This window comes from Taeniopygia guttata, chromosome 5 (assembly GCF_048771995.1).
Source record: "Taeniopygia guttata chromosome 5, bTaeGut7.mat, whole genome shotgun sequence".
Lineage (NCBI taxonomy): Eukaryota > Metazoa > Chordata > Aves > Passeriformes > Estrildidae > Taeniopygia > Taeniopygia guttata.
The window spans coordinates 13,139,642-13,166,753 of NC_133030.1; the positions used below are offsets into that span (position 1 = coordinate 13,139,642).

General features: G+C 38.6%; 1 protein-coding gene across 1 annotated transcript; it reads right to left on the minus strand.

Annotated features, from left to right (window-relative positions):
* Positions 1 to 5,480: 5,480 nt before the first annotated feature.
* CTR9 (CTR9 homolog, Paf1/RNA polymerase II complex component) lies at positions 5,481 to 25,484 on the minus strand. Its single transcript, XM_030273758.4, has 25 exons — positions 25,329 to 25,484; positions 23,441 to 23,539; positions 22,431 to 22,670; positions 22,208 to 22,325; positions 21,532 to 21,621; positions 20,064 to 20,212; positions 17,756 to 17,863; positions 17,148 to 17,255; positions 16,792 to 17,028; positions 15,969 to 16,058; positions 15,737 to 15,865; positions 15,449 to 15,632; positions 14,779 to 14,867; positions 14,330 to 14,515; positions 14,062 to 14,149; positions 13,680 to 13,828; positions 11,566 to 11,682; positions 11,252 to 11,397; positions 9,773 to 9,844; positions 8,811 to 8,946; positions 8,240 to 8,386; positions 7,646 to 7,803; positions 7,239 to 7,335; positions 6,805 to 6,917; positions 5,481 to 6,564 (listed from the first exon to the last, which is right to left on the minus strand). The coding sequence occupies exons 1-25, from the start codon at positions 25,371 to 25,373 to the stop codon at positions 6,153 to 6,155; spliced, it is 3,507 nt and encodes a 1,168-aa protein (XP_030129618.4). The 5' UTR covers positions 25,374 to 25,484; the 3' UTR covers positions 5,481 to 6,152.
* Positions 25,485 to 27,112: the final 1,628 nt, after the last annotated feature.

Sequence of the window (27,112 nt, forward strand, 5' to 3'; positions counted from 1 at the left end):
GAAGAAGAAGAGGCGGTTCTATTACTAATCAAGCAACAATGTTTGTAATTTTTTAAATCAAGGTACAATTTATGCTCCAAAAACCTTGCAGATAAGACAAAAATTCAGTACAGCTCTGTAAGGAATCACCCGGCTCCAAAGCAGCTCCATGTCAGTGCTATGTGAAATGCTGTCCTGATGTACAGTCTGGATCCCACATCTTAACTCACCCCCCTGCCTACCACGTTTTCTTACACATTTCTCAAAAGCAGTATCAAAGACAAAAATGTATGAAAACCCTAAGAAATACACATCACTTCAGGTGGAATACAGCAACAGGACATTCTGCAAAAATACAGCTGAAGGGAACTGCTGCTGTTTTGGGGCAATTCAAGCCAGGATGGAGAACAATTTAAAACTTGCAATTCTTTTTCACTGTAAATTATTTCTATGCAAATATTACAGATACCACCAACCTCTCCCTTATGCAGAGTTTGCACTGCTGCCAGCTGAGGTGTATCTTGGGTTCCTCTAGGATCACAGCAGAGTCTGGACTGGACAGATCCCTTTAGGTCTTGGTGTCTTTTATGTTACATTTTTCATATTTTTAATGTATTCTTCACTTGATTCTACTGTTACAACTTCCACTCTCCAGTTTCACAGTTGGATAGATCAATAGTTCTTGCACATGCACTGAATAAAATATCCTTTCCCTGCACTGTTTAAAGGCAACAGAAATTGAAACACTCATGGCAAGGCAAGTGTCTCTTGGGGCATTAATTACAGACAAGTGAGTGCAGAGCAAAAAAACCAACACAGAAGATCCAAAATAGAAATACAGAGACCCAAGCAATTAAGGATCAAGACTATAAATAATATCTATGTAAGCATTGATCTGACACATAATTGATTTTCTTTCCTTCCTTGCCCCTTCCAGTAATACCATTCTGTTTATATGGCAACTCCTAATTACCTCATAGCTATACCTCAGCTACTGCCTGGACAAACCTTGAGCAGCCCAGACTGCAGAAGGAAATGAGGAACACTCCAAGAGTTACAGGTTCAATCTCCTGCAGTCCATGCCAGTTCCCCTGATGCAGTGACCATAAAACAAAACAGCTGCATGAATATGGAATTGTCTGTATGAACACTTTGACTAAAATCACCATCTTGAATTTGTGCATGAACATGCTTCATTCTGCAAACCCAAATGAGACCTAATTCCCCTTTCCTTTTTAGTGTTAGTAAATAGCTGCTGACAATAATTCTTCTTTTCCAGCTGGTTTGGGACATCTTCCCAAAAGAAAAAAGAATGTTACCTTTTGGTTAGAAAGATTCCCATTTAGCACAGCATAACAGATACACAATTTAGGACAGTTCAAACTCTGTTGAAAGCTGGAACAAAGCAGTTTTCTGTCTTTAAAGAAGAGATGGATGAAGAGATGTTTCATCTTCTCTGAGGCATCTTCAGAATTGGTAGTTTACTGTCACCAGCTCAGAGCAAGACTTACATTTATTAGCATTTATCAGTATTAGCTCTGCTTAAAGGAGTCTGTGGTTCAGTAGTGTCTGTACAGCCAGAACCTTCAGGTACAAAGGTGAGAAAACTCCAAAACCAGTTTTCCCTAATAGAGCTGTGGAACCAGACAGAGGCAATACAGCATTGCATGAGATTCTTAAATTAAACCTCCTCTGTCCTATAGAATGAGCAGTCAGCAAAGATGAACTCTCTACTACTACCTGTGTGCCCTAAACCAGAAAGTCACTTCTGAAGGATAGAATAGCAGATAGAATAGGGAATATTCTGGCTGAGACCTATCTGTCACTGAAAACAGATTGTGCAAGCAACTGAACTGCACCATTGACAAAAGGCCTTAAGGAGAGTGGGACCACAATGCTCCTCAAAATGCCCAAGAATGTTTTAGGTATTCCTCAGCGTGTCCAAGAATGCTTTAGCTGTTGCAATTAGCATATGGGATTTGCATATGAGAGAGGCAAGAGTGGAGATTCATGTGCTAAGAACTCTGAAGGGTTCAAAAACATTTAAAGAGTCAGAGCATTGCTTGGAGCCTTCCAAGGCAAAAGCAAACACCCTGGAAATCATTACCGTAAATTCACTCTCAGGTGCTGAAACCCCATTTTCTTCAGCTAAAACTGAGCATTTATATTTTAATCAGCAAAGGTTGGGTGGGAAGGTATGAAATTCTTGTATGCTGTTGAGCTAAACAGCACTGCCAGAGTTCAAGCAATAGCACAACTAGGTTGGGGGCATCTCCAAACAAGGAGATAAAGGGACACACATAAAATAAGGATGACACTTATTTAGAAGCAGCAACAGGGACTCTTTAGCGTTTATCATTTCAAATGGAGGTAAACTCAATCAAGTTTGCCAGCTCCAAACACTTCACCGGCCCCAAGCTCTGGACTGCAGTGCAAGAAGTTTTGCCTCAGGGCAAAGGAAGAATTAAAAAGAGGAAGAAAACCCAGAGGCACTTAAAGAACAACACAGCTATGATGAGCATTTGTTAATCTCTCCAATAGTTACAAACCACAGGCAAAAAGACATTACAAGCTGCATGACTACACATGAACTGTACCTTCTATAGTGCAGCCAAGACCAAAACATCCTGAAGTTCAAAGTATTTTTAATATAAAAGTATGAAATTTGAGAAGATGTGGACCAAAAGTCACAGACAGGATGGAAATAATATTAATTTTCAGTACACTGACTTTGAGTTTCTCTCCTAGGTATTTCCATATCTGATATTCCCTTAGATTCTCTCTCCAATTCAAATCCTCTTCTGCAGAGCAATTATTATTTAGACAAATAACAAAATACTATTAATTAGGAGTAAATACTTGTAGCTATGAGAATAATGAGCATTCACCTTTTTCCACATCCACTTTGCCAACTTGTTTTGTTACTCACATTAATACTGAATTTGTCCCTGCTGACTGCTGCTCCAGCTGTAGGAATTTTTCCAGGTAATTTTTCAGCTCCAGATTTATTGACTGTAAGGTAACTACCAACATTTAACAAGGGTGTCTAAAAAACTGCAATACAAAGTAAGGAGGAAAAAAGTAAGGAGCAAACTTGTTCCAGAAAGCCTGCATGTCTTAACAGAAGATGTCAACAGTAATGTAAGTTTAAAACTTTGCAGCAACAAATACTGCTCTAAGCAGTGAAATATTTAACGTGGAACGGAACTTATTCCCAGGAAGTGGCACTTCCTTATAGAAAGAACTGATAAAATTTTAGCTGTTGTACTCTTACCATAGGTCTTGCTTAGTCCAAACCCTTCCTTGGCAGCACATTCTCAGCTATATTGCTTGTTTCTGTGTGGATAGAGTATGGTGGTTTTCTGAGTTAAATTAGCAAAGTGGACATTTACAAAGAGAATGATTGATTTACACACAGATGCTTTGTCATTCAGCAGTGACAGCTACTTCTTCCCACCAACTACTGACCTGGAAAAGCTTCTGAAAGAGAAAATTGAGTAAGTGGATTAAAAAACCCAAAAACTTACATACACACACCCCAACCAACTTCCCTCTTCCACCCCTCCTCCAAAAACCCCCCAGAAATAAAATACCCAACCCAGCAACTTTTTTTTGGTCAAGTTACATTTGAAATGTTCTGTGAAAGGCCAAATCTACAAATTTCAGGAATGAGAGCAAATTCTACATGCCTCTTTCCTCTTGGATTCTGGAGATTATGTGCTACTCATATGTGAGGACAGCAAAATGCTGAGCTGCAACAGAGCTCACCAGGAAACACTTCCTACAGTCATGGAACTGTGGATTGAATGGATGCAATCCACATCATGCAACTGTGGATGCAAAACAGGAACTAGGAATAAAGCATTTCTCTAGCAAGGCAGTGTTACATTTCTAACTTGCTGTATTTCATCCAGGAATAGATTACTGCTAAAAATAAAGGAATTTAATAGCTGCAAGCCAACCACCTACTTCAGAAGGCAAGGAATGCTGCCAAGAGAGAATTACGGCAATGTTATTCCACCACGGAACTTTTAAAAAACAAGCATTAGAAAATATGAATTAAGCTAAAACACAGCTTTCTCTCCAATTACAGCAACACATGACTTTTTACATAACCTTAATCCTCCCATTAACTTTCCTCCTCAAAGGGAAGAAAAAAGAAAATGACTTCTGGTTTTTGGTGGCTTTTTGATTCTTTTGCTACACAAAAGCAGAGGAATAGCGAAGCAAAAGCATTTCTTATCCCCTTTCTGTCCCTGTTGATTGGCCTCTTGTACATCACCCAGTTCAAGCTGTATTAAGTCATAACCTCTCCTCACACAACTCCATTCTGTGGAGAGCACAAAAAATACCTCTCATAAGAGATGTCTGAAAACCCCTGTTATTTTACATTTCCAGAAAGCATTTCTCTCCAGTTGGATGCTAGGTCTGAAGATCCATGCAGCACCTCATCCAGAGCTATCTTTAGCCAACACTAAATGTATTTGCTGGACATACAGCATCAAACAGCAAAATCTGCAGACTTTTCACAAGGAAGACAGAATTAGTAACATGATAAAGCTATGACAGCAGAGGTGTATTTGAGGTAGAGAAAAGTTTATAAGATCCCATAGTAAGTGGTGTACATCTTTCTCCTTCCTGTTGTTAAGAACTGGTTGCTCTCACACCTGCCACCACTGTCCGTGCTCCATTTGTTTCACCTTGCATGTATCAGTTTTCCCTAGTTGCATCAATTTCCTCACACTTCTCAACAGCCTCGTAAATGAAGCCATGTGACATCAAGCATTTCCACCTCAGCCATCCACTGCTTCCCTGTGGTTCTGGGTCATGATTCAGCTTTGCTCCGACCCAACAAACACGAGGGTTGTTCTTCTACTATGATGCTAAGTTTTAGGTAAGACCACAGATAGAAACTTGGTATCAAACTGAGCCACAAAGAGAAACATCTTGAGTGTTCTGCATTCTCCTGTCTGCTATGGTTACCAACTGCCCATAAACACATGAACAAACCCATCCACAACGAGAACAGTTCATGCTCACAACAAACCAGAAATAGCAGCATGGGAAACTTCACTTGCACTTAGTGCTTCAAGTGAACTATCAGTAGTGACAATCCAAGCCTCCTAAAAACAAGGCAACATATTAAGGCCATACAGTCTATTAGAACTGGTAGCAATACACTATCCAGACCTACAGAATCTTCTCTTAGCAAATGCTTGACACAAGAATTAATGACCAATGAAAAAAGAAAAACATTTCCTTGGACTGGTACAACTGATTTTTTTCAGACCCACAGAGAGAAATCAGATTTGGTCTACAGCACAGCAATTTTTCATTGTTATTCCTGAACACATTATGTGAAAGGACTTAGTTCCCAAAGCCATGTACTTACAATATAGTGAGGACCACCTCTTCCAAACAGATTCCATTGTCAAATTAAACGTTTTCAGGTATTCTGCTTATACTTTCTAAGGAGTAAAATAAAAATCACTCCAAACAAATAAGCAAGAACATTTTATTGTGACACTTGCAGCTTTACCTTTCTCAAGTAACACAGAATTCCCCTAAATGTCTTTACCAGCCAATTTAAATATTTAATCTAAATCTGCATCACTAGTTTATAAAATTTCTCTAAGATCTGCATATTTTCAATTGATTTAACACAAAAAGAGAAGCAAAAGAACAAACCCTTGAAAACATAAAAGAGCTGCATCGTGGCACATTTATCCTTTAATAGAAAGAAAGAAAAGCTTCCCTACTGACCTTTGCTCCAAGTGAGGAAAAAGATAAATATCCACAGCTCTTTGTTGCATCTGGTAGGATTTTAAGATCCATCTATGCATGTATAATCACAGAACAAAGTTTCAGCCACACTGAACCATCTAAGGAGTTTTTGTGATCCATAGTTTTTACATGCATTCATCCTCGGTGTGCTGACTACAGGACAGAGATTCTGTGCACCTACAGTGGTTTAAATTTAAAAATACACCATAAGCCAACTTGGAGAAACATCCATTAGCAACTAATAGGAAGAATCACAAGAAGGTCTCACAACAGTTTACTAAAACATTAGGGTTCTTTAAATCACAGTTTTGAAATATAAAAATTCTATCTCCCCTGTAACTGAGATGTATTTACATGATTTTTTAAAAAATACGGTCTGTAATTCAGCTCTAATCGCTGTCATCTGAGCCCCCTTCAGAGCCCTCATCATTAGATGCCTCCGGCTCAGACTCGTTCCCAGAAGCTCTAGCAGACCCCTCGTGGTCAGAGCCCCTCTCGGAGTCTCTGTCGGACTCGGCGCTGCGCGAAGCCGGGCGCGATTCATTCTCGGAGCCGCCGGAGCCGCGGCTCCGCCCCGACTGCACGGACTCATTGTCCGACTGCTCCGACTCGGAGCGCCGCCTCTTCCTCGGGGACCGGTCACTGTCGGACTCCTCCTCGGACGCGCGGGCGCTGGACCGGCGGGGACTGCCGGCCTCGCTGCCAGACTTGTTCCTGTTATCGGAATCGCTGTCGGAAACAATGCGTTTGCTGTGCTGCTGCTCCCCCTCCTCAGAATCACTGTTGCTATTCCTAGCGTGCCTGAGGGGAAAAGCAGAGGGACAAAATGGTATTAAAAGGTGCTCCCTTTAGCTGATAAATAAAGCAAGACACCAGGATTTGGGTAATGCTAGTGTTAGAAGAATTAGTGGAATTAATTTGCACTGGGAAGGGATGTTGCAAGTACAATGAAAACCTTCTCATTATTTTTGTGTTATCTCATTAACATTGCATTTTCTCATTGAAACTCTAAGTACATACAAAGTTAATTAAGGTTCTTACCCATCATCAGCAATTTTGAGTTTGTCCTCATCAGAAGAATCATCACTTGATGAAATGATGGCTTTTGATTTGATCTTTCCTTTCATTGAAGGAGGCAGACGTTCTGGTTTGGGCTGTATAGGGGGAAAACAAAAGGCTGCTTGTTCATTTGTGGCACAGGGCCCAAATGTAGGAACATATTCAGAAAACCAGATATGCTTTTAAAAATTTTTCCATTTACTATCATTTGATTCTAGATGGCTTTGGAAATATCCTTTTCATCCTTGAAGCAGCAATAGCAACAGGAGAGGAGGATAAAAATAAGTTCTAAGACCAGTTGGCTTCAGGAAGTTTTGCTGTAATTTTCAACACTAATAAATCTCCCTTGACCAGGGTAATGCTAAACTCCAAACACATATTTAGAGAGTGATGCAGTTATTCAGGGTTTAACTTACAGCCTTCTTCTTCTCTGCTTTGGGTGGACGTCGCTTTTTAGGCCGCGGGCCGTTTTCATGTTCTTCATCATCACTCCCCTCTTCTGCCTTCTGGGGTCTTGAACAGAAACACATTTTATGTGGCATAAAGCATAATATTGCAAAAAGCCCTTGAAACAAAAATACCGGTCTCAAGAAATGTCCAGTTCATCAAGTGTTACTCCTACTTGTTTTGCAGAGTGGTTGCTTAAGTCTTATAAAGTGTAATGTGTTAGTAAAAAATAACCATGTGAAATCTTGATAAGAGTTTGTTTTCAAACTGTTACAAAAGACTGCAGAGAACTTACTTAAAAGCTCTACTAATGCTCAGGGAAGTCTAATATTAAATTGACACTAATAATAAATTAATTAATTAAAGTATCATCTACCTCCTCCTCTTCTTCTTCTTTCTCTCACCCTCCTCTTCTTCCCCATCCTGTTCACTGCCACTGCCCTTCCTCTTCTTTTTCTTTCTAGAGATGGGCAGATCTTCATCACTGTCATCATTGACAAACTCATCAAACTCCCCTGCTCCTTTTTTGGAACGCTGTAAGAAACACAGACAACACAACCTATTATTCCCATCCCAGTTACAAAGCTACCAGGAAACACTTCAAAATGGAAATTTAGCTGAACATGCTCCAGAAGAGATGAAAATATAGATCTTCTAGAGACTATGGCAAAGTTGGTAGAAGATAGGTATAATTTAGAAACTGATTCTGAAGTGGCACATAATAAGATAATCTTCTGTTATTTTAACAATTGAACACATTTTAGTGATGCCACCACACTCAGAACTTTTAAGTATTAGCTTCCAATTCTGACATTTTAGTATTAAACCTGTGCAATTTTATTCAGTAAAGCCTAGGAGCTTGAAATTAAAAACCTGTGCTCCTGCAAGAGACTATATGTCAAAAGGGGAAAATTAAGGAATTTTAAAAGAAATAAAAAACAAAAAAAGAGATTAAAACATTCTGTTCTACCCTGCCTCCACCGCCACCACGTTTTTTCTCCTTTGATCCTTCTACTTCACCAGTGAACATCAGAATATTCTTGGTCTTCTCCACATATTGAGCTCTTTGTTCCAGAAGTTTCTTCTGCTCTTCTTTTTCTCTCAGGCGCTTCTCTTCCTGAAACACCAAGGAAGCCAACCATTACCATTGTATTTGCACCCCCACGGTGATTATAACAGCAGGCACAGAAATTATTTGCTGTCAGGAGACTGGAAAATTGCTTTTTGATGCTCTGTGTCACAGCAGAAGGTGCACATGGCCAAAAAAGAAGTTTTTTACAAAAAGTTTTCTACAAAAAAGCCCATAGTAGAATAGGTAAAAGTCTGATGGCAGAACTTACGGCACATCTATTTAATTTCATTATACAACTAAATATTTCTGAGGTTATGGGGAAGAAAGAGTTAGCCGCAATATTTTCAGCTGGCACTTACTATGACTAAGAAAAACAGCTACTAGGTACCACCCTAGAGCAGCAGGAGCACACATATTGTCACTGTCTGCACTTATAAAATGCAATTCACAGAATTTAGTGCAATGAAACCTGTTCTTTAAGCAGTTTCTGGCGAAGTAGCTCCTTCTCCTGCTCCTGCTTGGCACGCAGCTCCCTCTCCTCCTCATCCTGCTTGCGTGCCCGAGCCACATGGTACTGGGCCTGGCTCAGTAAGTCAGAGCATTGCCTGCAAAATCCAAGGTTTTCAGGTAAGGCAAGGTGGCAAACACAAAAAGAAATGCTTTTATCAAGTGCCCGCACCACAACACTACATTCATATTCCTAATGAACTAAAAAAACAGCTACTTGAAAGAAGAGCACAAAGAAGAGCAGTGCAGATTTTTGAGTAAATTAAAGCATTTTTAGTAAGCTAATTTATCTTCCAATGTATCATTTCAGAACATATTGCTTCACACTTCAAATGTAGCCAATTCATATACAGAAAACCCACACATGAACATAAAAGGAATCATGCCAACCAATTTGGAGAGCTTCTGAAGTATGGTTAATAAGAATTTGTATTTAATCACAATAACCTAACAAACCTCCTCAGAAATGTAGGGCAAAATTCAAGCTTCAAACACCCAGTAGTGTGAAAGTTAAGGTTGCATGAAGTGTCCAAGTCACACAAAACATTAAAGTAAGGTGGTTTCAACCCCCTCTTAGCTGATGCCAAAATGACATTTCTTTTAATATTAAAATTTTCTTCTTTGCACAAAGTGCTTCAATGATACCCATTCAGATGTACAGTGCAAGATAGCAAACAACACATGGTATTTGTATGGGGCTATGGAAATCTTACAAGAATGTGCAGAAGAGAAACACAGGAAAAGAACAAAACAGTGGTAGGGAGTGACCCTGCACTTGTATTTCTACTGTTCTAACAAATTGACAGCAGAAATTTTGGAATCTAGTTTTAATACTAAAAAAAAACCCCAAAAAACAGGACAAAAATATTGCACTTAAAATCTGAATGAAGGATTTGTTTGTGGTTTTTCTTTTTTTATTTTTACCTGGCTTCTGTAGCAGCAAGTGCCAAGTCAAATCTCATCTTATCACCTACTTTACTCAAGTAACTGAAGTACCTGGAGGAAATCACAAGAAACCAAAGTAAGCAAAGATGGCATTACTTACATATTTATTGCAATTTTGCCTTAAAACAAAGCATTTACTCCTGAATTGCAAACCTGTAGAACTCAACAGATGAGGAAATCCCACCAATTTCCTCTGTGCCAACGCCTTTTAATATAGCATCTTTTAACAGTTAAGAAGTGCATTCAGACTACTCCAAATCTAAAGCATTCTAAAACCACTACGGAGAGGAAAATTCTAAAGAGAGTTCTGAGATTTCATTTGCTGGCTCCTACGAGTAAGTACATTGCTGACCCCAAGAGATTGATTTATCTGCCACAGATCACATGCCTGAATTCAGCATAAGAGAAGGAAGGGAAACTTGTTTTTCAAAAATCCGTTCAGAACAGCCTCCTTGACCTAGTGGACAGGCCCTTGAGACTATAACAAACCTACAAGTAGATAGTGAGCTATGATGATCAGTGCTTTGAAAAGTTTTTCCAGTTAAAAGAAAATTACTTCTAACTTTCAAGATTGCCACAGCTTCTTCCCAGATACCCTCAGACACATTTCAAAAGAAGTGATTTTGTGCTAGACTCAAATTCTTGGGTATATGAATATACTAACTCCTTGCTTGAGGTCTACACTATGGAGAATATGTTCCAAAAATTTTAGTTAATAGGCAAAAATAAATTCATACAACTTCTTCAAGACAATACATAACAAGCTTCTCATTAAATTTAAGTCAGAACTTCTATCCTCAATGTAACAGCAGAGCTAGGAATGCACAAATCATGCACCAGCTACACCTAAGAGCAGGACAAATGGTTGAAAGCTCTGTTCAAGGATGGTGATAACTGGATCAGACAAATCACACTGCTCTGCACAAAATTTTCTATTCTTGCTTTCTAAACAGAACTAAAATATCTCAAATGCACTTAAGAAATTGCTTCTGCTCTTAAATTGTGACAGTACTTGGACTTTACTTACCAAAAGGAGGGTGGAATTAGTCTTAAGGGACTGCCAGTCATTAATTATGCTTATGTAAGATAAACAGATTTGCTTTTAAGCCTTACAGCTTGCTTTGAAAGAAGTCATAAAATAGTATTCAAGTCGTAGAATAATTGTCAACATATTTTCAACTGTGCATTTCTGGGAAGAAGAGAATCTTGGTCACAGCAATAACAAAACTCTGAGAAACACACATTGGCACCTAGTCAAACAAAACTGGTTCTGGAAAAAAATCTGAACACACAGTTTTGTCAGGCCCAATATTTTGTTTTCCTACTAGAAACTCTAGAATTACACAGTGCTTTGTAGAAAATGATTGCTCTTCTAACCAGATTTGTGCTCAATGCTGCAAGTATACTGTAAGGGGACAACAACATGGATTATAATGATTAGAAACAAATTGTCTTTACCTGTGGGCAAGCTCCAGTTCTTTCACAGCATTAAGCACTTCCTTCAGATTGCTTTTTTCATCTTTCAGGACAGAGGTAGCAAGCCTTTGCAGCACTAAAGCTACATTAAACATGAGGACTGTATCACTTGGAGCCACATGCCTGGCCTGGAAAAAAACCCATATTTTTAAGATAAGCTACAACGTGAAGCAGAAATTACATACAGAGAATAAACACCATCATTTCAACACCAGACCACCAAATTTAAAGAAACACAAACACACATCAACTAACAGTAATTTTATTCTGTGATCCATGATGTTCTAGATCCATACCTTTAACAAAGTTTGTTTGCATTCCTGTAATTTGCCACATTTAAACAGTGCCCGGGCCAAATATAACAACACTTCAGTGTTTTGATGCTTATAGAACTTTCTGAGGCAGTTTTCATACTGAAATAAAAGAAAAAAAAATCAAAGTAAGAGGCAACAGTGGTTTGTTATTTTGGTTAGCTAACTCTAGTAAATGTTTCTATTCCTAAAAAGCATCACTGCTATTATGCCTTTTATTTTTTTAAAGAAGTATATTATGCTACATAACATACTTTTCACTGATCAGAACATTCTCTCTCCTATTCCATAGAAAGTACCTGATTTTTTCTAGAAACTGGCTGCAGCCCAGAAGGTTCTGTAAGTCTTAAGTACAAAAGAATACTTTTTAAAGCAGCATTTACTGCAACAAAGTCCAACCAACATGACTCATTTTAAGATTACTCAAATATTCTCCACAGTATGTAGGGGGAATAAACAATGTATTTTCTTTATTCATATCAGACACTTTACCAAATGAAATATATCTAATATACCAATTTCATATATCTGATGTAATTAGTTAAAAAAAATCCAGACTTTTCAGAAAACTCAACATCAAATTTATTCTGTCCATCCAGCTGAGGAACTTGCCCATGCCAAGGGATATCAGGTTCTCTAAAGTGTAAAAGATAACTTGTTACTATAACTTTTGTGGGTCTAGAATTAAAGGCTTACAAGATACCAAATGTTACCATTTTCAGTAAAAAGCAACTTCTGTTTGACATACTCTTTTCTCAAGGAACCCTTCACCTTCTCTAAGCCTCCAAAATAGCAAAGTACAAAGTACATTTTATTTGCAGCTCAAGTACAGAAAAATTGCCCTGAACTGTAATACCTGAGGTTGTTGCTCTTGGATCTCACTGTCTTGTGAGTGCCTTCAGCATCCAAGGTTTTGTGTTTAGCTGAAGCCTGCCTCAGATTTGTATGCTTTAGAGAACTCAGAAGGATAATTATTGTGGCTGCACTAGCTGGGCTAGTAATTTCAATTTGTCTCCCTTTGAATCCAATATAATGTATTTCACACTGTGACTGCATAGCAAAGCTCAGGGAACAATAAAACACCTCAGTAAATAAATACAATTCTAATAACACCTTTTCTTAAATAAATTAGCAAATGAGTAAAATATTTTTTCTCCTAAATTGATAGGTGAAAGTGATACCCACTCTCCACTGTAATTCATTGCTTAAACAATTGCTAAAATGAGATTTTCATTAGGCTTTTTGTCAATAAAAATAATCAAAGTGCTAAAAAAAACCAGACCCCATTCAAGCACAATAGAGTGAATGTGACTGTGTTGCCAAAGCTTGCTAACAATAGTTCACTGGAGGACAGTGACTACTGAGCTCTGATCATGTAAGAAAGGCCCAGTAACACTTCTTTATCACAAAAAGCTTCAGAAAAGCTCTGAATGAAGAGCCTCAATAAGGACTCATCTTAAATGACACAAGTTTGTTCTTAGTTTCTGTCCTGTTCAACATATGCTGTGTTTTTAAGCTTATTTGTATGCTTTTCATCAAGTAATTGAGTCAATTTACTCAGAACAGGCTGACACTTGAACATTTACTTGCTTGGGCAGGTCAGGTCAAACTAGCTGACCTCAACAGATTTCTTCCACTGTGAAGAATTATTCTGTGCTTTTAACTGTGGTGAGTAAAATTACAGCTCAGTCAGCTTTTAAAGTATTCATTTAGTCATTTACAAGAACAAAAATAGGAATTGTTGCTGTTTAAAAGAAAATCCCGGCAGCATATTGTATTTACTTACTTTGGAGACATCTGCATGTAAATCACAAACAGTAACTACACTGATTGATATTGCTCTGGCTAATAATTTATTCCACTACCAAAATTTTAACTCTGCTCTGCAAAAAAGTGTAAAACTTGATAGGTGCTTTGTTACTCCCCACCCACATTTGACGGGCTGTTACTAAATCTAAACTCAACAGCCAACAGCTTGCTAGAAATAGGCCTAAAACTTCTTAAAACATTGCTCAGAAACTTTCCCAGCTGCCCTGACAACAGAGAGACATCTAGAAGACACCTAAGCCAAGACAGGAGGTAGTTCAATGTGATGTTACCATCTGCACAGCACTGATGTACTGCTTCTGTTCCACATAGATATGTGCCAAATTCAGCCACACATCGCTGATATCTGCTGTGGCCTCTCTCACTTGGGCAAAAACATCACGAGCTTCACGGAAATATCCTTTGTGTGCCAAGACAGCTCCTGAGGGGAGAGGAACATGGACAGTGTGAGCTTCCAGCTTCATGCACACTGTGCACTCCTACCACAGAAAGTTCAATACTGCCTCAATAAAGTGTCCCTTCAAAAACTGACATAGCTGCCATTTCCTGGACTCCACTCTACAGTGCTCAGACCCTGAAAAAACAATTCTCTATTAAAGCACGAAATTTAAGAATATGATCACCTCTGAAGCAAAACTAGAGTCTGATATTCACCTATGCCATTAGCAGCATACAAATTCTTTGGGTCATTTCTGAGGACTTGCTTGTAGATGGCTAATGCACGGTCTTGGTGACGTTTCTCCTGCAGAAAGAAATGCCCCAATTCATCATTCACTTCTAAAGTGGGGTATTAAAAGATTGACCCAGCGGTCTTATGAACTAGAAGATGCCAAACAAACATTAAGAAGAGGTTCTGAAGAGCTAACAACATATGAAAAATAAACAAACAAAGCCACACACAGGGCAGAGAGATGCCCATTACCTTTTCTCTGTCTCTTGTGGGTTGATGGAGAGTCTGCAACCAGACGTTGCCAAGAGCCAGCATGGAATAAGTATCATTTTGTGTGGAAGGCTGCTTCAATATTCTTTCAAATTTCTTCTGTCCTGGACCCCACTCTTGTTTAGCCAAATGAAGATTTCCAATCAGAGACCAGGCATCTGGATGATCCTAAATAAAAATTCACTCTAAGTTACAAATAAAAGGAAAGTGTTTCCCTTTGCAAGGGTTCTTTTTCAAGTATAAAGTGTTACTCTTCTTAAACATAATTCCGTATTTAAAAGAATCCCAAACAAAACAAAGAGAGCTGATACGGCAGCTCTCTCTTCTTCCCCTAGTTTAAACAAAGTAAAAACACAAAAAGAGGAAAATTAATTTTCAAGTTAATTTATTGCTTGGAGTGTTTTAATGTTAAACACTATAGGGTTACAAACCTGATTGATTTGAAGTGCTTCTTTAAACCAATCAGAAGCCTCATAAAAATTCCCTTTATCCCTGGCCATAGCTCCCAAGCGCAAGTAGCCTGAAAACAAAGATAGAAAACAAAATAAAAATCAGGGAGCAGGTTAAAGTTATCTTGAACAAAAAAAATATTGTCCATGCATGAATTTCAAAAGCAATGTTTCTCTTGATCAGCTAAGGAAAGTAAACACTAAGAGACCTTTCACATTCTATTCACAAGACATATGACGTGAAGAGGAACTTGCACCCATGATGGCCATACAAAAACTGCAGGTTTTGAATAGTTAGAGTATTGTAAATGTGTAAAATTTGCTTCATAAGTTAAAGACAACTGAAAAACTACAAAGAAATAAAGATCCATCAGTTCCATAATTCTCTTCCCTCCACTTTAAATAGCTCTTCCATCTCCACAAGCTTTTGGAAGGGTATCTGTGGGTGACAATGGAAAACAAACAGGGAAAAGGCTACAGATGAGGTTAGGGCATGATGTGTGCTGCAGCCTGTGGCAAACGGGATAGGTCAGCCCCAACAGTACTGTGAAAACAAGGGAAGACAGACATAAGGAGAGCAGAAGACACTGTCAACCAGATTTTTTGGTATTATAAGGACGACTGTAGAACTGAAATACCAAATATTTCTTACAATCAACGTAATTTGGATGTTCTCTCAAAATGTTTTTATAGAGCTTTTCAGCTTCATGAAATTCACACATGGCCTCGTAGAGCCTGGCAAGGTTGTAGGATGTTGTCACAGAGATGGCATTGTAGTAATGCTCATCGTGCTCAGCCTCTGCTTTCGCACGATCCAGCGATGCCAAGAAGTATTTCTGAAGTACAGAAAGAAAAGAGCAATGAAGCACTCCAGAATATCCACAAAGAAAAACTTCTGTGTGATCAAGAAACACCACTCAAACTGTGAGTAACTGCATACCTTTGCTTCTCCCAGGTTTCCCAGCCTGAAGTGCAGGGCACCCACATTATTCAGGATCTCTGGAGGGACATCAGCCTGTACCTTCTCCTGCAGAATGCGTGTGGCTGTTCCATAGGCTGACAGAGCACCCTTTGCAAAGAAACAGCAAGTGGATGAAAGAAAGAAGAGAACGAGCTCTACATGCTCTTATGAAAAGCACACACACAATTCACCAAGTGCATATTAGTAATACCTGTATATCAGTCTGTTCCAGAATTTGGGCTAGCTCAATCCATGCCTCTACATCATCAGGATATTGTTCTGTGACTTTCTTTAAATGCCCCTGAAAAACAGAAGATAATTAAGCCATTTCAAAGACAGCCTGTTTAAAAAAAAATGGAAATAAAAGAAAGCGTGAAGGCATTCACTTTAACACCAGAGAGATGCACCACACTGCAGAAGCAAACATCCAAAAAATCTGCACAGTAATAAATCTGCATTAGTTTTCTTCCTTCATTACTCTATTTTGCTATAGAACAGAACACCTGCTTCAAGTCTTAGAGAAAGATAGGCAAATACACCAACATGGAAAGCTAGAGAAATGTCTAACTTTTCTTGCATTTATATACTCAACATGAGATTTAAAATACCTTTTATTTTAAAAAAAGCATCATTGTCCTTCCAGATAAGCCCAGACAAGACAAGTGCCTTCTGGTAATCACCAGTTGATTTGCCCTTTTCAGGAAATCATGAGCTACCTTCCCATCTTCAGACAGTTTTATATATATAAGGAAAGAATTCTGCCCTTTTCACGTACCAAATAGAGACATGAGGCTGGAGCTTCTCTAAATTCCTGGACATGCTTTACCCAGAACCCAGTGTAGTCTCAGTTCTGTCCAGAAGCTGTGACTCTTCACAGACAGGAAGACCCCTCATGACAGCCCATATGAAATATTCCATATCTACAGCCACCTAACCCTGAGTTTTATTCAACTTAAGGAACAATCTGATTTCAAGTCTGATTTCCAAGTTCTACTCTTGCAAATAAACACGATGCTGGCAGAAGGAAAACTCACCTTTGCAATGTCTCGTTTCTCTTGATCTTCTGAAGCTGCATAAAGAGATCCAAGGATTTTCATAGTTTCATAATTGTTAGGATAGGCTTTCAAGACTTTTTCAAAGCATTGTGAAGCATTCTCTTTGTCCCCTCGATAAATGTACATTTGACCCAATCCAAAAAACGGAAGTACGAAAGAAGATGAGGCAAACTGAGTGGCCTGGTAATAATACTGGAAAGCTTGATCATAATCTTCCTGATTAAAAGGAATTAAATAAAGAACAGTCAGTTTTTTTTAGACAACCTTTGTGTGAACTTTTATAAGAGGCTTTTTTAAAATGTGAGCTCAAAGGGGACTTTTAAAAACTGCCCTACCTGCACGTGAAAAGACCTTGCCAGCTGGTAACAGCTCTCTGCCTGCATTGCTTCCACTTCTGTGTTATGGAAAGCATGAAGAGCCAAGTGTTGTACTTTACCATAGTCCTGACAAAAAAAAAAAAAAAGGAAGTTAAATGAAATTTGATTTGGAAGGCTTAACTTTATTTATGGTCAAGTGATATTAAGATTTAAACATGGATAGCTGGAAAATATGACAAAGCTTTAGTCACAGCACTGACTAAATAACAACAGGTTTAGTTTTAGCCACTGCCATTCTTTTCTCTATTTCATGTTTTAAAACGTGGAAGAGTGACGAGGGGGAAAAACAAACCAACAAAAACCTCAACCAACCAAAAAAACCAATTCCAAACATCAAAAACGCAAAACCCCTTCAGGACACAAAGATGGTTTTGATTTAAGTAAGTGTACGTTTCTTGGTTTTCTTCAGAAAGGTTCATACAAAATTCAGGCCAAAAACCTCACAGTTCTTCATCTAGATTAACAGATATTAGGCACCTGATGAAATGTGTTCAAATCTAACACCAGAATTCTTGCTGTTCAGAGGTTATCAAGCATTCAACTGTAAAATTTCAGTAATCTCTTACCTTCTTGAAAAAGAAGTGATTAGCCAAGTGATTCAACACCATTGGATTGCTGGGATCAATTGTGTAAGCCCTAGAGAGGAGCTGAACACCATTCTTGATGGAATCCGCCTAAATGAAACATTGACAGGTATCAGCAGCACCTCAGTATCTGTATCTTATTACCATCTTCAAAAACATCTTTCAGTTTAGGCTGCTTAGGATTTCTGACAACACCATACTGAGCTCACAAAAAAAAGTAAATTCAGCTACCAGCTTTTCTTCCTGCAGCATACAGGTGGAAAACGGGAAATGAAGCTACCATACAGGGATGGAAAAGAGCAGAGCAGGAATTTCTAGGAAAAAAAAAGGCAAAAAAACCCAAAAGACTTAGTGTTGATGTCCTCTGACATGTCACACTCACAGCCTGACAGCTTTCCTTCTGCTCCTTCTACTGTTCAGTGTCCTCAGTGCCTGTTTGGTTTTGGTTTCCATGTTTTACCCAATTCATTCAACAAATTCAGCATGTTCAAATTCTAAACAACAACTTTAGATCTCATTTTAAAATCAGTACAAGTTTGAAGTGTTTGTATAGAAATATCATTTCATCAACTTACTCTTTTCTAAGGAAGCTTTATACCTTAAAGCAAGCTTCCCATGGTAAAAATGTGATTTACCTACAAGTTTAAATCCACAACTGATAAAATAATTTCTCTTTATTTAGGACAATCATGAAATCTGTATCACAAGCATGTCAGCTTAATCTGTACTTATTTCTCAACAGAAACACCAAAAATGCTATCGAGAAGTCATCTAATGGCTGTGCTTTACTCTGTAATTATGATGAGAAGAAAGCTGTCTTATTGAACAGATTAGGTTTTAAGAGGTTAAAATGTAACATGAAGGCAGCTAAAAAATCAATTTCAGTTTGAACAGGTGCAATCTTTCCAAACCTAGCATAACAATAGACCTGGATAGGGAGATATTGAATCTTTCCTGCCTTCATTTTTAAAGGTTAATATGCTTTATAATCACACTGTGCTTTTGTCCAAGTTCTCCAATATCTTGAGTCTCATGTCCAACTTCAACCTAATCCAGTAGGTGGGTAGAGGTCCCAAAGCTCTAAGTGCTTTCATTTAAGAAAAACAGATCAGACAGACCTCAATGAGAGGACAGTGTCATCTCAACCCTGATCTGACATCATAACATCTTCTAGGAGGAAGACACATTAGAAATATCTAAGCACAAAAAAGATATCAATTAGTTTGATACTCAGATAGGCTCTTTTCTCCCTTCCCTGTGTCAACTCTTCAATGTTACACTAAGTTTTACAACAAAGTTGTGAGAACAGTTTGAAGTAAAGCACAGATTATATATTTCTTAGGAAGAACACAAAACATCTTTGTGTGATGTGCCTCAGCTTTTAATCACAGCTTTTTGGAATTTATTTAAATTTGACTTTGGAGTACTTTTGGTTTTTTCTGTAGTTTTAAGAAAAAACCTCTTATGACCACTTTTTTTTTTTTTTTTTTTTTTGTTTTGTTTTGTTTCTTCATGGAAGTATTAACAGATTTTTTCCCCCACAAAGTAGTAAGCCAAGAAATTTTTAGACATTCTGTGCTAAGAAAAGATCTTTCTAAGGAACTCTAGAAAGCAGCACACTAAATTTTAGCCACATACAATTATGTAACAATATATATTTTTTTATAAACACTTAAGGGTCTCCTCCTCCTGTGATAAGATCTGAGATGGTTAATCCCTGCTAAGGAAGTTATGATTCCAACTAAGCTGTATTTGCATGCATTTTTCTAGTGATGCAATACCTAGAAAGGTGGATCACCACTTAAATGTACTTTTATCAGCCCAGTTAGAATTTCTTCTTGCCTACTCTTTGGTTTACCATGCATGTATGCCTGAATGTAACTTTGAAACTTGTTTGAAAATTTGTTCTTAACTCCTAAACTTCTAAAAATCATGTTCTAACCTCCTGGGAATATGTCTTTTACCTTGACCTTCCTCCACATATGTCACCATGGAGTTTTATTATTTTAAATTAAACAGTTAACCTAGCACTGTTTCTCTGTACCTAATTCTTCTATAAATAACAGAATTGAAGACTTTTAACAACAGAAGAAAGCTATTCAGAATGTGCTGCTCACATGACAAGCACATATCTATAATATCATTCAATAGAACACAGACTTAAAATTATTCAACCATAAAAGTTATTACCCATTTTAAAATGGGACTATCTTTGAAAGGATAAAAAAATTTGCTTTTTTTAGCTAAAAGAAAGTAAACTGAGCATGGATTCCTGCTAAGTCAGACCCACCTCTTTATTATTGAGTTCCAGAACAGCCAGTCCAACCAAGGCCCCGACACACTTGGAATTCAGCTCCAGAGCCCTGCTGAAGGCCAAGCGAGCTTTTTCCAGCTTGTTCAGTTTCACAAAGCAGTGGCCCATTCCCAACCGAACCTCAGCTAGAGAACAACATGACACCATTCAGAATCCCAAAGTTTCAACTTTATGCCTTTTTTTTTTTTTTTTTCACAACCTAGAGTGAAAGCAGAGTTTTTCAGAGTTCCTTAAAGCCTGCAAAGCCATCTAACAGTCTGCTGTTTTTCAAGACAGCAGCCCATACTTGGCTGGCCACAAAATGAACTTGAATGTATTAGTAAGATTTCATTTCTTCATAAACTCCAGAACACTGATCTATCTCCCACAGACACCAATGCCACAAAAATAATAAATTACTTTTATGGGAATGTATTAATAATAGAGAAAAACATTTAAAAATTGCCAGATGGAAGGGCTGGACATTTCTTAGGTAAGTTAAGTTCACCCCAAACTAGCAGGTCTTCAGAAAACACAGATGAATAAACAGGTTAGCTGGCATTTCTCCTCAAATGATCAACTGATTCACATGCTGTTTATCATCCTCCAGCTTCCATAACCAAGTATAGATGTACTAATACATAAAATTCACATCATACTGCCCTTTCAGACTGCTTGTGATCTACAGAGAATTTATAAACAGCAGTTTCAAACCTGTGTCCATTAGAAAAATGGGAGCAAAGGAAAGATGTTGGTTGAAAAGGAAGGCTTTTGTAGCAATCAGTATGGTAAAGCAGACCACAGAGCACACATCAAGTTTGCAAAAAACCTTTTCTCAGACAGATTATGGCAAAGTCTATCACATCTGTCAAGAGACTTTCAAGTACTTATGTTCCTACTGTAAATACCTTGAATTACTGTATTTATATGAATTACTGAATATACTGTAAATACATTGAATTAATGTATCTAAATCCCATGTATCATTTTTTACAGCCATTAAAATTCACTTTCCCAGATTTTTGCATAAAGAAAATAATACAAGACCAGGAAAACTCACATCATGCACTATAAGTAGAAATTTGCTTGTTATGTCTTATTTCATTATTGTTATGTCATTTCTGAAGCCTTTTTCCAAGAGCTTACAGAAAAATTCTGCGCAAGAGTCTTGAACAGTTCCTTCCCTCTCCATACAACTTTAATTTCTCTTATATGCAAAATCTCATTTTCTAATACCTCTTTAAAAGGTAATACTCCAAAAAAAGAACAGTATTTTCCTAAACACAACTTTCTTCTCTATATGTTAAGAAATACTTCAAGTAAATGAATGCCTAAATGCCTCTATAATGAGGGTTGGAGTTCTTTTGACAGATATAGACCACAAAAATGCCCTTTGAATTAGGAAGGCCTGAGTTAGTTTGCAAGCAGAGCAAATAGCTCCACTAGCAAATACTTTATGCCTTACCTGGGCAGCCTGGATTGGTACGCAGTGCTTTCTTGTAGTAGGCAAGGGCTCCTCTATAATCTTTCTTGTTGAAAGAAATGCATGCCTTACCTGTTAGAACATACCAGGAATAAAACCAAGATTATAAACCAGAAACTCAAGTACACAACACACTTGTGCTGTGCCTATTTTCAAAAGTTACAGTTAAAAACTAACAGAAAATTCGGACAACACCTTTTCTACATTTGTTGATGTACATTTGTCAAGTATATCAAAAAAGAAAACATGAAAACACATTAAATTTACATTTTCATATTTTTCTGCAGAAACTTAATTCCTTATTGGTCCAGAGGAAAGACAATTACTGAGACTAGTGAACAACTTAAATTACAAGTGTTACAATCTGCTGACCCCTCACAAGTGGTAACTTCACCCTTAACAGAGTGTCCAGCATTATTGCCACCACTAGGGAAGCATAAATAGCTGGACTCGATATATGCCCTTGGGTCTCGGAAGATGCCAGTTAGTATTGCATTCGTCCTAGCTCTTCCACCTGTGTGTACTTCCCAAATTTGAATTAGTCTCTGTCATGTATGTCTTGATCATATTCTCTCTACACACACCCTCTTAAGCACATAACTCATTCCAAAACTCAGCCAAAGAGACCAGGTTTTTACAAATATCCAGAAACTCGTACCAAGTAGGGCAGGAATATTATTTGGAGACTGGTTGAGCACGAAGTGGAACTGTGCATCAGCTTGGTCCATCTTATCACCTTCAAGCAGGCAAAAGCAGGCTCTTCCCAACAAGTGATTCTAGACAAGTGAAAAAATTTGCAATACATTTATCATTGTAAAATATATTTTCTTTACAATCACTAATATACAAAAATGGTTTTTTTGATCAGATATCTGTTTTACCTGATCGTACATGATGATTTTGTCAGCCATAGTGTACAGCAGGGTGGCCTGGGTGATAAGCTCCTTCTTGTTGTCTTTGTTCTTCTCCTTCCGAGCCTGCTGTACATAGTAGGCTGCCAGAGTGTCCAGACATGTCATCTGATCTTTCTCGTGGTCTCTGTAGTCCAGGTTGCCATCGATGCGGGCAGCTTCCAGCAGCTTCACAAAGTCTTCTGTTTTGCCTTGCTTGTAGTACTCCAGCTACAAAACCCAGTTTTAACAGACAACACCACCCCAGTGAGTACAGAACATACCAAGCTGATGCTTTAGCTATCACACAGACCCTTTTCCTAGGATGTAGGGATAAAGCAGAAATAAATGTAGGTATCATCAGAGAAAGGTTTTCTGGTAATGCCAAGTATTTTTCTGTCCTAGAATCACTGAACGGCCTGGGATGGAAGGAACCTTGAACATAATCTTGTTCCAACTGCCCTGCCATGGGTAGGGACACTTTCCTGTTGCTCAAAGGCCCATCCAACCTGCCCTTGAACACTTTCAGGGATGGGGTATCCACAACTCCTAAGGGCAACCTGTTCCAGTGCCTGACCACCTTAAAACACAACTTTTTGAGCTATTTATAAGAAGAATCCACTGTTCTTCCTCTGAAGTTCTTTAATGTTTTACCATTAAAGATAGAGTAAAGTATAAATATACATAAAGTATAGATACTGCCCCCTCCTTTTTTATTAAGCATGTAATCAAAGTCACAAACCAGGAAAACTATGGATTGAGGGGGAAAAAACACAGAAAGTAACCCTCATGAGGCATTGTTTCAGGAAAAAAAGATTAAATGAAAATCCTAATATGCATATGTCAATCAGAAACATCTGGCCTAGAATCAAAGACTGAATGACCCCATAAAGTACCTGTTTGGAACTCAGTTATCACTGGTCATAAGAGCAGGGAACTGGAAATCATGATGTGATTGTGTGAATACAGTATTTAAATACACAATTTGTATCTGTACTGACCGCTAGGGCAATCCATATGTGCAGCTGGGTGTGCTCCTGTTTCAGTATACTTATAACTTCATCACCCTCAGGCAACTGATCGAAGTCAAGCTCAATAACCTAGAACCAAACAACACAGATCATCTTTTCACAACGCATGAAAAAAAAAATTGTCAGTCATTGAGCTCAAAGGAAACTGGACCTGTCAGAGCACAAAACATAAATAATTATTTGTGTTCAAACAAGGTTATGGACAAAGAAAGGAGAGATCATATATTACATTCTGCACAAGATAAAAGTGATGGCTTCTCTTTAGAGAAAAGACAAACCAATGTTTGGGATGCAAGTGAGGGAAAATAAGCAGAGATCTGAATTTAACTTCTTTCACTATAGACTTGATGCTCAGAATCAGCTAATAGTCAACTTGACTGCACACTGCTGACTTTCAAAAACTTTTCCTACAGGTAAGATAGAGATCTACCTCAGAGACAAAATCTTCCAAGTCATCTGGTGTCAAAAAATCAATACCTAAGACTTAGATTCTTGAAATATTATGAAGACATCTTTATGCCCTAGGAAATTAAGAGACTATTAAAGCAGCTAAATTTATGAATATTTACAACTGTAGATATGATTAGCAAATGACATCAAGAAATTTTCATCATTCAGGCATTGTTTTGTGAGAATTAGTCTCCCATGTTGATCTAATCTTCTGATATTACAAAATGAGGAAAGAGGAACAGGTACTCCCCAGATGGGATATTTGGGAACACAATTTAACTGCTTGTTAGTTCACCTTACCCAGCCATGCTGTCTTTAATAATTAGTCATCTGCGTTACAAGTTAATTTTACAGCAAGAAAGAAGTGCAGTTGTTGTACCCTGATTACCAATGCAGGGACTCCTCTGTAGGCTGAATTAGAGCAATTCAGTTTATAAAAGCTTCTAGTTTTGACAATACAAGACTTTAGCAAAACTATTTCTGCTTAACTTTGACTCAGTTTATCTTGCATAGCACCTCCTGTCTCACAGATAATGGCCCTCATCCTTCAACTAAAATAGTTATGAATGAGAAATAGATATTACCAACACAGCAAATAAACATGGAAGTAAAAAAGAGCAGGGGTGAGTGGAGGGGTATTTTATTATATTCCCTAGTAATTAAATCAGAACTTTGGGATCCAAGTAGTTCTAGCCTGAACCAAGATCACAATTCACGTTGACACCTCAGACAGAAATTTCTGTCACAGAAGAAAATGCCCTTGAACATGTAAACTCCATAGAATAAAGCAATTTTGTGAGACTTAAAACCTCAATGTCAGCCATATAGAAATTTGTTTCTGTATATACATTTGTGTGCATATGAATGTCGCTGTGTACATGTATATATGTATGCATATATGTATGATATGTGTATGTATACAGGAAAGCAGGCAGACAGAAATTCACAGAGAATATTCTTCAACATGTAAGCATTAAGCTTCAACACCTTACTTAGCCACACTATAAATTTAGTATCTGCCATGGCACGATTTAATGGCAAACTTTGTTATATGCTGCAAATCTCCACATACTTCTTCTAAACCTTTCTAATCTTTCTTGGTACACTTGTGACAGTGTACCTTAAATACAGAAAAGTTAAATTAAGTTTTTAGCTGCACGGTGAAATAACTTTACAGAGAGGCTCCTCTGCCCTGCCCGTGTCTGTGGGCTGCTTGAGGAACACCAGGAGCCCCTGACACAGCAAAGCGGCGGCGAACGCGGCCGGGCACACACCTGCGACCCCGGCTGCGAGCGACACCCGCGCCCCGAGCCCGGGGCACGACCACGGGCGGCAGCGGCGCCTGCCCCCGCCGCGGCACGGATCGCCCTCCTCGCCCTGCCCCGCCGCCTCCCCGCGCCCGACTCGCCTCGTCGGTGTCCCGGAGAGGGATCTCGATGGAGCCCCGCGACATCTTGGCGACAGCGCTGCCGGAGCCGCCGCTGGCCGGGCCGGGGCCGCCGCGCGCACTTCCCCTCACGGCAGCGCCCGACCCGGACGTGCTCGGGAACGGGGCGGAGCGGGCCCGCCCCGGGGCGGTGTGAGGGCGGTGTCTGCTCCTTCTGACACGCGTCACACACCTACCGCCGGGAATGGGGTTATACACCCCCATGGAGCAGGGAAAGGCGGCTCTGGGTGTTTGTGCGTACGCGCAGCCGCCGGTACATCGAGCAGGTTTAGCTGGGTGAGGCTCCCTGGGCTCTGCGGCACGGCTCCCTCAGGCGGCGCCTCTCCTCACGGCAGCTCAGAAGCGCCGAAAGATTCCCAAATAGTCGCGTTAAAACGTGCGGATTTCCCCCATCTTCGTGGGAAACCAAAGTGTAAATCCAAGTTTATATTATCCGACTAGCTCAGCTGGTGTAATACTTTTGATGCGTATTTACAATTTTTCAGGCTCAGCTGGGCCAACTATATTGCAGTTAGGTGAGTGTTTTCAATGACAAATGCGGACTGTGGTAACAGCGGGATCCGCTCTGTGTGAGGGGCTCGGCCACACGGAGGCGCAAAGTAAAGAAGGAATTCCACAATTGGGCTCCTAAATTGTGTTTTTCTAATTATGGTGTCAGAAACATTGCGTATTTGGATCAAACACAGCAAGCACACGACCCATGTTGGCCATTTTTACAGTTGTACCAAGGGGAAAAAAAGGTAGTAATACTAAAAGATCCTCAGACATATTTATACAGAAATTACTTTAAAAATCCCCAACCCGTGATGTTATTTACACAACCTGCTAAACCCTAGAGCTAACTTGATTTTGTCCTATAGCTAATCGTCCACAGAATACAAAACATTTAATGAATTGATAGTCACAACTGTAAGGTATTAAATTAGTTAATTTTATTTTAAAAATAAGTATGAATTACTATAATCCTGTATATTATAGTGGTAATGGCTACATGACTTGCAGTGTGACCTGTTTTGTGAAGCTGAAGTAAGTAGCATTTTTTGATTACTTAACATTTTGAATGTGACCTTCTGATTTTTCTTTATGCACTAATGATTCTCAACTTAGTTACCTGCTCCAATGAATTGTACCAAATATTTCTTCTACTCTTTGAGTGGATTTCTTCCATAAATGTGTATTTTAGAGAAACATGGCAGGAAAGCAGAATTATGTTTAGATTTATGGGATGGAGTATGTATTTTTCACACTAAAAACATGCCAGAAACAATGTTATGCAGAGCCAGATGATAATTAATAGAGTTCCTAAGCCTTCTTTGCTGATTTTTCAGAAATAAACTACTTTTTTAGATATTTTAGTCAATGCTGAAGCTATTTGGGTTGAAAAGGCAGCCTGTTTCTGAGGCATTTGTTCACCAGTGTCTGTAAAAAACTAGATTTCCTCATAGACAGAAAATTAGTTTTAATTAAAGATTTTGTAGGGTCAGACCTTAAGAATATTAAGCCAAAGTTAAAGAGGAAAACCAATTCTTGCTCCCTGGTACAAACCTACTACACACATTTTAAAATAGTTTAACATTTCATTACTATACTGTTAACTTTTATATTGTTTAAAGCAGGTAGACTCCTTTTCTTTCCATATACACTCATAACAATAAGTCACTGTTGGCTATCTAGCACCTCTTTAGTGTGTAAACAGCTGCTTTTTTTCCACTTTATGGGTGCTTAGGGACATTTCAAGAAAAGAA